Source organism: Triticum dicoccoides, chromosome 2B (assembly GCF_002162155.2).
Source record: "Triticum dicoccoides isolate Atlit2015 ecotype Zavitan chromosome 2B, WEW_v2.0, whole genome shotgun sequence".
Lineage (NCBI taxonomy): Eukaryota > Viridiplantae > Streptophyta > Magnoliopsida > Poales > Poaceae > Triticum > Triticum dicoccoides.
Window position 1 is genome coordinate 206,011,915 of NC_041383.1, and position 10,712 is coordinate 206,022,626.

A 10,712-nucleotide genomic window follows, 5' to 3' on the forward strand; every position below is an offset into this window, starting at 1 on the left:
CTGAAAGTGGCAGACAGTAAGGCAGTGGTGGAAACAGTTACCTGGACCAACTTTGAGATATTTGGAGATCGTACTTGAATCGTAGCCCCTGGCTAAACCAATAGCCCTCTTGGGGCTAAACTCAGCCACTCTCTGGACAGTGTTGTTCTTCATGTCAACAGCAAGCACCCATGATGTGTGCTGCCTGTCGCGGTAGTTAATCTTAGCTAGTAAGTAAAGAATGCAATCATCTTGCAGGCTCAGCTTGGGCAGGCCAATATGGAGAGTCGACAAGGTAGGCTGAGCTGTGACACCTTCACGGACCTTCAGCTTAGGCAGCGGTGGTTCAGGTATAGCAGAGGAATCGAACTGGCAATCGACACTCCAATGCGCTTTGGATAAGATGCCAGTCTTGATGCTCCATATTGTGGCCTTCCAACCAATAGCACGGTGCTCCAGCTCGACCATCTTGATGAAGCCATTAAGGACTGAAACGTCCCGAACAGCGGGCGATCGAGTTGCATTGCTAGGCAGTCTTAAGAAATGAGGCTTGGGGTGTTTGTCCAGCACGTTGCAGAAGATGATCATATGCGAGAGATCAACCCAGGCCACTGTTCCTTCATCACCTCCGATTGTGATTGCCTTGTATGTGATGAACTCGTCGGCGTCGGGGACTGAATCGACATTCACTGGCAGCTTGCTCCAGGAGTTGGTATCATGGTCATAGAGGCAGAGGTGAGAATGATTGCCATATCTGAACCCATTAGCTTGTGCGGCCAGGATGTAGCTGCCCTCAGGTTTGCGCACAATGGCAAATGACTGCTCGTTGACTGGGTGGTCGTTGCCGGGCTGCTTGATGTGCTTGAGCTCGGGAACACTGGCGTCGTAGACGAAGTAGTGTCGATTGCGGCGATACAAGGCATCGGATGGGCAATCACCGACTACGACGCATAGGAGGACGAGCCCACCGTCAGTCTCTGTGGCGACTATGCTAGGCCGGGTGGCGAACACGTTGTGGTCGTAGGCGGTGACGTGGAAGCATAGGCAGGAGACCTGCGGTGGTTGGGCGGTGCAGAAGGTGACCTCGATGTTACCCCGGAGACGGAGACCCTCCAAGCCGCAGTCGGCGGTGGTGGCGTTGCGGCGGTCGGCAAAGAAGGCGTATGGCTCGATCAAGACGAAGCTTGGCTGGTCGCCACCGCCGTCGGGGTAGCCATAAGCAGGGGGATTCAAGGACGGGGAATCCTGTGTGATTGGGCGCCTGCGGAAAATCAATACCTTTCCCTCTCCTGCGGATGGACTGCTGTCAGGCTTCTTGACGGCTTCCTCCCCGCCGAGGTAAGAAGCAGCAAGAGCAGCCAGGCCGCTGTCCATGGATTGCAGATCGAGTGCCATCAAGCTCTTCCTCTCCGGTGTGTGGATCGATCCCAGATCGGTTGGCTCTCCTCTCCGCCTTGGGTGTGTGGATGGATTTATGTGGGGAAGGTGAGGTTGGAGTCGATCAGAGTCGGATCGAGATGAGATTGCAGCCGGAGCGAAAGGGGAGCGACCAGCCGCCGCTATACCAGGAGAACGAGGGTTGGGTGGGGAGTGCCTCGTAAGCTAGGGTTATGTTTCCCTTCAACATCTGTTTGGGGTGGAAGTTGGGCCTCCCACAGCCCAAAGAAAATCGGCTATTTGCCACTTTCAATACCGGGTTTCGTAAAATTGCCACTTCCAAGATTGGCTTCGCAAAAATGCCATCAAGCTCGTGTGCACATTGATTACTATGCCATTTTCCTTTTTTATTATTGTTTTCCTTTTCTTTTCCATTTTTTGGCACCCGAAAAGACCATAGTACCCCTCACGCTATCTTCACGTACTACTTGGGATTCAGATCGGCACTTGAAGCGAAACGAGCTCGTGCTGCCCCGCTGAGAAAAGCGACGCGAGGGTGAGTTGTGCCGGAGCGTGCAGACATGGACGAGCGCCGGCGGAGAGCGGCAGTGACGAGGGCAACTTGCAGCAGCGCGCGCAGCCATGGGCGAGCGCCTGCGGCGACCAGCGGTTTCTCGGACAGGCATGAGAAAGCTAGGGTGGCGAGTTCATGTAGCTCGCGCAGGCATCAACGAGGTACAACAGCGAGCAACCATGATGACAAGAACGAGATAAGCCTGAGAGCAAAATCCGATGCCAACACAACCAGACCACAAACGCATTGGATAAGGTTGAAACGACCAGGGGTACTTCTGTCCTTTCAAGTGCCAGAAAATGGAAAAGAAAAAGAAAAACAATGAAAAGGGAAAAAATGGCATGGTAATCAAAGTGCACACGAGCTAGGTGGCATTTTTGCAAAGCAAATCTTGAGAGTGGCAATTTTGCGAAGCCCGGTATTGAAAGTGGCAAATAGCGGATTTTCTCCACAGCTCACGGTGGCGACGCAAGTCTCTATCAATATATTGTTAGAGTTTTTTTGTTTTTGTCTTTTTAAGGCATGAACTTTTTTCGAGAGCAACTAGTTGACGAGCGCCCATTCGGGAGCCTCGCAACGATCAGCGCCACTTGACGCGCTCTCACTCATTCGCCACATTTCGCGCTCTGGACGCTCCCTCCGGATTTTGTTTTTTATTTTTATTTTTCCGCACTCGTTTTCGGTTTTTTTAAACGGTTTTTTCTTGTCTTTTCGATGTTTCAGTTTTCCACTTGTCTTCCTTAGCTTTTGGATAAAAAAAATTGCGCGAAAAAATGTGTTTTCTTTTTTTTCCTTTCGCGAGAGTCACGGTTTTGCTTTCGCGAGTGTCACGGTCGTGCCTCTCGGAAACGAAAAAAACATGTTTTCTGTTTTATTTCCTTCCGCGAGAGTCACAGTTTTGCTTTCGTGAGAGGCACGGTTGTGCTTTTGCGAGAGTCACGGTCGTGCCTCTTGGAAACGGGGAAAATGCATTTTTTTTCTTTTTTTTCTTTCGCGAGAGTCACGCTTTTGCTTCCACGAGAGGCATGGTTGTGTTTTCATGAGAGTCATGGTCGTGCCTCTCGAAAACAGAAAAACACATTTTCTGTTTTTTTTCTTTCATGAGAGTCACGATTTTTCTTCCGCGAGAGGCATGGTCGTGCTTTCACGAGAAGCATGGCCGTGCCTCTCCTCGGAAATGAAAAAAACGTGTTTTTTCTTTGTTTTTTTCCTTCCGCGAGAGTCACGGTTTTGCTTTCATGAGAGACACGGTTGTGATTTCGTGAGAGGCACGGGCGTGCCTCTTTTGGAAAGGGAAAAAACCCGTGCTCCCGGCTCGGTTATTCGTATGGTTTTTTCGTTCGGTTTTTTCATGAAAAAAAGTTCGTCAAAACCTATCAACCCGAGATCTAGTTTTGAAGATCTCGATGCAAGGAATCCAATGGTGAAAGCGGTTCGAGATTTGGACGCATGGTTTAAGAGATAAACCGTTTTGAATTAAAGGATCTACGAAAAAAGGGAAAACTCTCTGGTTGCGACAAGTGGCGCACATGCAGCACGCCACTTGTTGTAACCTAGGAAGGTTGGAGTGATCTTTGCAATGAGTACTCCTCAACTAGTGATTTCGACTTTTCCCCCTAGTGTGATGTAGGGTCCCTTCTTTTCCTTTGGCGTTGTCCACGTAAAAACGTCGACACCGGCCGGATCTCACGACGATGGCTTTCTTGATGTATTTGGGTATAAACTAAACAAGGTGCCGGTGTGGGCTCAAATTCAAGGATGCATGAGTGGTTTGACAAGGAAGGGAGAACTCGCTGAGAAAGCTGTTGCTAAAGTTGGGGATCCGCCCTTCACCATGATGGTTGACAATGGAGTAATAAACCCGGGTAGTACCCCTCTTGCAGGAGTTTTTTGGCTATGGAAATTATTACTACCTTTGGTGATTCAAAAATGGAGAAAAAAGATTCTCGCTCGTTTCCCCAGAGGTGACCCTGAGTTATTGAACCCACGGGAGGAAGACCCCCTTGAAGCTAAACAAGCTTTTGCTAAAGAAAAACCCTAGCTTTAGGCCGGATGAAAATCAAACAAACTGAAGGGGAAGACATATGACAAAAAATAGGCGCGGGTGTGAGATCTTAATGCTTACAACCCTATATTTGTGTTGGGACCAAATATGATCTTAATTTGTGTGTTGAAAGTCACCCACCGAGATGTTCTTGTTACGAACCAAAGTGGGGGGGTGTCCAAATTACGTCTTGACTGGAACGCATCCTGCTTCAAGAGTCAGTTGTTCAACCAAAGGCCCTACCCATCTTGTGGGGTTGCCTCGAGAATTAAGATTGCAATAACTAGACAAGAGCTTTGGGTGTTTAATGATTACACCTCTTGAATCCCCAGGGATAGGATCAATGTTACCATACTAAACCTTTCTATAACCGGTGTTTAGAATAACACTTCATGGTCTCCCTGCGCTTAGCCTCTTCGTGGCTCACTCTCTATGATCCTGGTGTTGAGAAACATAGTAGAAAACAAAAAATCGCCCTGCGATCAACGAGGTATGCCATGAAGATGCAATAACAGTTTGGATCGGATCGTTACCAACTCTGAGTTGCAGCGGAAGAAGACGAGTTGGTGTAGATCGTACTTGAAGTCCCTCGAACCGTCGATGAACGATCCCTCGAACAGACGATCAGAAGCACGACCTCTTCACAGTTTGCAAGCGTACGGTCTTCGCGATCCGGCAACGCTTTGCTGTTCTGAGCTAATCATCGCCGAAGAATTAGAGGGAGGAGATTAGAACCACACTAGACTTTTAATTATGAGGACTAAAGGATCTAGGTCTTTCTCTAATTACTCAACTAGGACCAACTAGAACTAGACCTAGTTGAACTAGAGGAGGCTTCAAAACTTGTGTGTTGAATTGTGGCCAAAACGTCTAGTATATGTAGGTTGGAGGAGGGGCAGGCGGCGCCACATAAGGGTGGAGTTTCCCCCTCCTGCCTTGGTCAGCCTAGAGGAGGGGGAACCCCCTCCAATTTGGCTTCCCCCTTGCTTCTGCAAGGGGTAAAGTGGGCTCCACCTATATTGGGCCCAAGTGTCCCAATATGCTTTCCACCACTTGGCCTTTTAAGGCCCCACTAGAGAAGCACGTGTTATACAAACCGTTTTTAACCCCTTTCTGTGACAGAGTTTAAAACCTTTGCCTTGCCTGTGTGTGCAATAGTGTGGCACCCCGGCTCATAGGAACCGGAACACCCTGTATTCCAGCCCAGAGATCAAGTCTTCTGGAATACGACACTGCTTGGCATAGAAAGGTCTTATTACAAATAATAGGGTTACAAAGGCTATGGTATACAAAGGATTACATCGGTGCGGTGACACTACGTCTGCTAAGGTAGCTCTATGCTAGCTGCGGAACAACTTGTAGCAATGAATAACTTTTAGCAGCGAAGCAACAATGATGGAGATGGACTTCACTCCATAGGGACTCTGGCTGGGATACGTCCTAGCTTGCAAACTCGGGATCCTTGACAAGCAATCAACCATGGCATCACCTTCAATCTGGCATGACACGCCAGGTGAGTACTTTGAATGTAATCGCAAGCTCACAACAACCAAAGCAATCAAGACAAACAATAGCATGGCATTTACAGGTTAATTATCAATGATGAACATGATACTACTAGAACAATTGAAAGAGTGAGCATGTCATTTACATGTTACTCATGATATGAACATGATGATGCTAATGCTAGCATGAGAGGGAGTAAACGTTTCAGGTCTCATGGACCAACTTACTCATCTCGGAGGTTATCCCATAACCACCATATGTATCAAGCTTACCGTCGTGAACATCACATGATCACCCCAAGATCAACCAAGCTTGGTATCAACAATACCATCATGATCATCACATGACCACGCGGAGCTTGATCTTTACCTGTGATCATCGCATGACCACATAAAGATCACGGAACCGGGGTTATTTATTATCCAGGTTATTATTTATATTGACCCATAGTGTGACCTGCAATGAACTATGCCCATAACCGAGGGTGTGACTATCGATAGATTATACACTCTGTAGAGGTTAGTACACTGTGGCCACACTATGGAACCCATGGCCTCGTGCTCCCATTCAGGTGGACCAATGACGTTCCAACAAAACCGATCTATTGCATGATGCTTTGCCGGCCACTCCGAAAAACTCCCCTTTGGGCTATGTCATGGGTGGCCCCGATGTCAACTCGTGACATCAGCCACCTTCATGTCCGCCACCATCGTGTCAAAACTAAAACAAAATCGTCCCAAATGGGGACTTGTGCACATGTGTCCAAACTAGGCACACAAGGTTATCGCCGCCTGCCAGGACAGGGTAGCACGAGCACATAAACTTCCCTAGTTGGAGGCACTGGTGAGAGGCATGACAATAGAACGAATTAGGGCCTCCCCATCCAGGCAAGCGTGGTTGCACTAGTGAGCTCGATTTGGTGGCACCATGACTCGGCCAACAGATTTGTTCAAGTTCAATCAATGTCAGGTTTAACTTGAATGGGATGAGTTGAGCCATAGAAAAATAACATGAAGAAATAATAATGCATAAAAGCATGATATATTACAATAGGTAATCAACAAGATTGATTCTATGTTATATGTAAATGTAAATAAATCCAGTAGGTAATATTGGTGAACTCTACACCTGGACCACATGACCCGCGAGAAGAAACTGTCATACATGATCCCTTTTTCGTTTTAATGTGATCATCTCAAAGAGTTGGTAAGGGAAGATCACAAAAAGCACAGACTAGTACAAGGATGATACGTCCATTTTGCATCATGTTTACCTACTGTTATTTACTATATTTTGTGCATAATAATTTTTTGGAGTAATTCTAATGCCTTTTCTCTCATAGTATGCTAGGTTTACACAAAGAGGAAGAATACCAACAGCTGGAATTTTGGACCTGAAAAGCTACGTTAGAGTTACCTATTCTGCACATCTCCAAATGAGCTGAGACTTTGCGGAGAATTATTTTGGAATAAAAGAAAAATACTGAAGCAAATAACTACCAGCGGAGGCCCACCAGGTGGGCATAACCCACCTAGGCGCGCCCTGGTGGGTTATGCCCTCCTCGGCCCACCTCCGGTGCCCCTCTTCTGGTATATAAGTCATTTTGACCTAGAAAAAAATAAGAAGAGGACTTTCGGGATGAAGCGCCACCGTCTCGAGGCGAAACTTGGGCAGGAGCATGTTTGCCCTCTGGCGAAGCGATTCCACCGGGGGAACTTCCCTCCCGAAGGGGGAAATCATCGTCAACATCATCACCAACAACTCTCCCATATTGGGGAGGGTAATATCCATCAACCTCTTCAACACCACCATCTCCTCTCAAACCCTAGTTCATCTCTTGTGTTCAGTCTTTGCACCGGATCCTTAGATTGGTGCTTGTGGGTGACTAGTAGTGTTGGTTACATCTTGTAGTTGATTAATATATGGTTTATTTGGTGGAAGATTATATGTTTAGACCCATTATGGTATTTAATACCCCTCTGATCATGAGCATGATTATCATTTGTGAGTAGTTACTTTTGTTCTTGAGGTCACCGGAGAAATCTCGTTGTAAGTAATCATGCAAACTTGATATGTGTTCGATATTTTGATGATATGTATGTTGTGATTCCCTTAGTGGTGCCATGTAAACGTTGACTACATGACACTTCACCATATTTGGGCCTAAGGGGATGCATTGTGGAGTAATTATTAGATGATGGTTTGCTAGAGTGATAGAAGCTTAAACCCTAGTGTATGCGCTACTTCATAAGGGGCCGATTTGGATCCAAAAGTTTAATGCTATGGTTAGATTTTATCTTAATACTTTTCTCGTAGTTGCAGATTCTTGCGAGGGGGTTAATCATAAGTAGGAGGTTTGTTCAAGTAAGAACATCACCTAAGCACCGGTCCACCCACATATCAAATTATCAAAGTAGCAAACACAAATCGAACCAACATGATGAAAGTGACTAGATGAAATTCCCGTGTACCCTCAAGAACGCTTTGCCTATTATAAGAAACTATTTTGGCCTATCCTTTGCCACAAAAGGATTGGGCTACCTTGCTGCACTTTATTTACTGTTATCATTATTTGCTCGTTACACATTATCTTGCTATGAAACTATATGTTATGTACAATTTCAGTGCTTGCAGAAGTTACCTTGCTGAAAAAACCACTTGTCATTTCCTTCTGCTCCTCGTTGGGTTCGACACTCTTACTTATCGAAAGGACTACGATTGATCCCCTATACTTGTGGGTTATCAATGATCTTTTCTAGCACCGTTGCCGGGAATTGAAGCGCTCTTGGTAAGTTGAAATTGGTAAGGGAAAATTATTATTACGTGCTGAAATTTATTGTCACTTGCTACTATGGAGAACAATCCTTTGAGGGGTGGCGGTTAGCGGGTTATCAGATCCAAAATCGGACCTGATAGCTTAACGGTGACCCATTACGGTGGATGCCACGTGTCGATCACCCTTGACGAAAGCAATTCCATGACGCGCTATTTATCGTCATGGAAGTGGACACTTCCGTGATGATAATTTTGGTAATGGCATGGAACACTTCTACGATAGCACAAGTATGACTATCTTGATTCTGTCATAAAATCGTCATGGATGTACATGCATGACAAAAAATGTGACCTACTGTGACAAACACGTATCATCACGGAAGTGTATTTTTTGTAGTGGTGAGTCTAGTGTATTACCTATGCAGAGTGTTATTTAAATCTATCGATAGTCGCGTCCTCGATTACGGACATAACTCGTGAGTAAGTCACACCATTGATCAACATTAATAAGTAATCTTGCACACTAAGTTATGTTTGGCACTGGTAAAGTGATGATGTCGGTGAAACTGATTGTTGTGGAAACCAAAGTGTTGGTTTTGTTTGTGATCCGGGAATGATCACCATTTGGTTACGAGGTAACCCATTGGTAAGAGAGTCTGAGGGACTCGGTGAACAAGTTTGTTTGCACTACATTTGTAGTATGTTACTATCATGCATTCAACTTGATTAAATGTCATGATATTGCTTGCCATTATGTTTATGCTTGTTGTGAGCTTGCAAGTACATTCAATGTACTGACCTGGCGTGTTATGCCAGATTTTAGGAAAATCTAACCGGATCGGAGTGCTGCCGTGTTTAGATCGGGTCCACATCGGTGTCCCTATGCTATGGAGTCCTGCTTCATCGTCATTCCGCTGCCGCGTAGTTGTCGTGATCGTGGCCCCTTTATGTTCACTAAATAATGTACATATTGTTCAGCCGCACCGTGTGTGCCGCTTGGCCTCGCTACTTGATGTAATATTGCACTATGTTTCCGCTAGCATCAATAAAGCGGTTGTTTTCTGTATGAAGATGTTGTGTGTTGCCAGAAGACTTGATCTCTGAGCTGGCAATGCAAGGTAAACTGGTTGCTCTGAGTTAGGGTGCCACAAAGGCATACATATTTAAAAAAAATTGAACCATTCCCGACCTTTCCTCTTCTTTTAAGCATATTTTGTGCAGCTCAACTAAAATAAAATGCCATCACCGCCTTGACAATTCAGTGACACTGTACAAAAAGAAATGACTTAACATTACATCATGATGTCAGGTATGTAATCGACATGCATTAGAGACAAACATACAGACCTCCTATGATAACATAATGAACATTAATTTTAACAAAGGTGTGACTAGCCTTACCGAGATAATTTGAGTGAAATCTACACCCTCTATTCCTTAATGTAAGACATTTTTGTAGTTCAATTTAAAGTACCCAAATGTCTAGTATTTAGGAAAAGAGGTGGTAGTTTTCTTGAGCATATATCTAGGAAAGCTTGCCACACTTTATATATGTCCATACACTAATGCAACACCATTCGAATAGTACAAATATACACTAATCCAGTGGCTAGTGCAATATTAGAGTAGTTTTTTTATTATGGGGAACAGTACAATGGTTTTACTGAATAGATTTCTATAAGCTAGCACCGGAAGATTTATATAAGCATTAACAATACAAAATGTAAAGGTAACAAGTTTCAGCATTGGTATACTAGCTGTGCAACAACATTAAACCAAATACAAAAGTGTGAAGCTAACTAGCATTACTAAGTAATGACAGTATAAAAAATGCAAACCATGTACCTTCAAGGTAAATATCATTTCGAACTCGAGGGGACTTGAAAAATTGCTATCCCAATCTTGATAATCGATCAAACATAAAAACTTGATCGAAAGGATCAAGAGAACAACCAGAGGAGGAGGTGCCCACTCTTGACCTTTCCTCTTCTCTTCGTAATTTTTTGTGCAGTTTAACCAAAATAAAATGACATCAGCGCCTTGGCATTTTGGTGACACTATACACAAAAACTTGACTTATCTCATGAAAGTGAGGTATGTAATCTATAAGCATTAACAGTGCAAAAATCTAAAGGTAGTAACAAGTTTCATTGTTGGTATACTGGTTGTGCAACAGCATTAGAATGCCTTAGCTGAAAAATCTTTAATACATCCACAATCAACAGCTAACCCTGAAATAATCCGGTGACATTAAATGGCATTGCTTAAATTCAGCGGCATTAGACTGAATGCGGCATTAGTTAAATGTGGCATCACTTTAGTAGTAGCATTGCTTGACTTTACCGTTGGCATTATACTAATAGCAAAAAAGTGGCAATAAGAGCATGGGAGGCCTATTCGGATAGTGGGCGTACCAGTATGATGTACCTCCACGGATGCATAGAGTGCTGCCCAAAG

At 44.8% G+C, this 10,712-nt stretch overlaps 1 protein-coding gene across 1 annotated transcript in view; it reads right to left on the minus strand.

Moving 5' to 3' along the window:
- LOC119363097 overlaps window positions 1-1,595 on the minus strand; it is a 3,097-nt gene extending 1,502 nt beyond the window's left edge. Inside the window, exon 1 of the mRNA XM_037628397.1 lies at window positions 42-1,595. Within this exon, the coding sequence (XP_037484294.1) occupies window positions 42-1,374 (1,333 nt within the window). The 5' untranslated portion in view covers window positions 1,375-1,595. The remainder of the gene's footprint in view (window positions 1-41) is intronic.
- Between the last annotated feature and the right edge of the window lie 9,117 nt (window positions 1,596-10,712).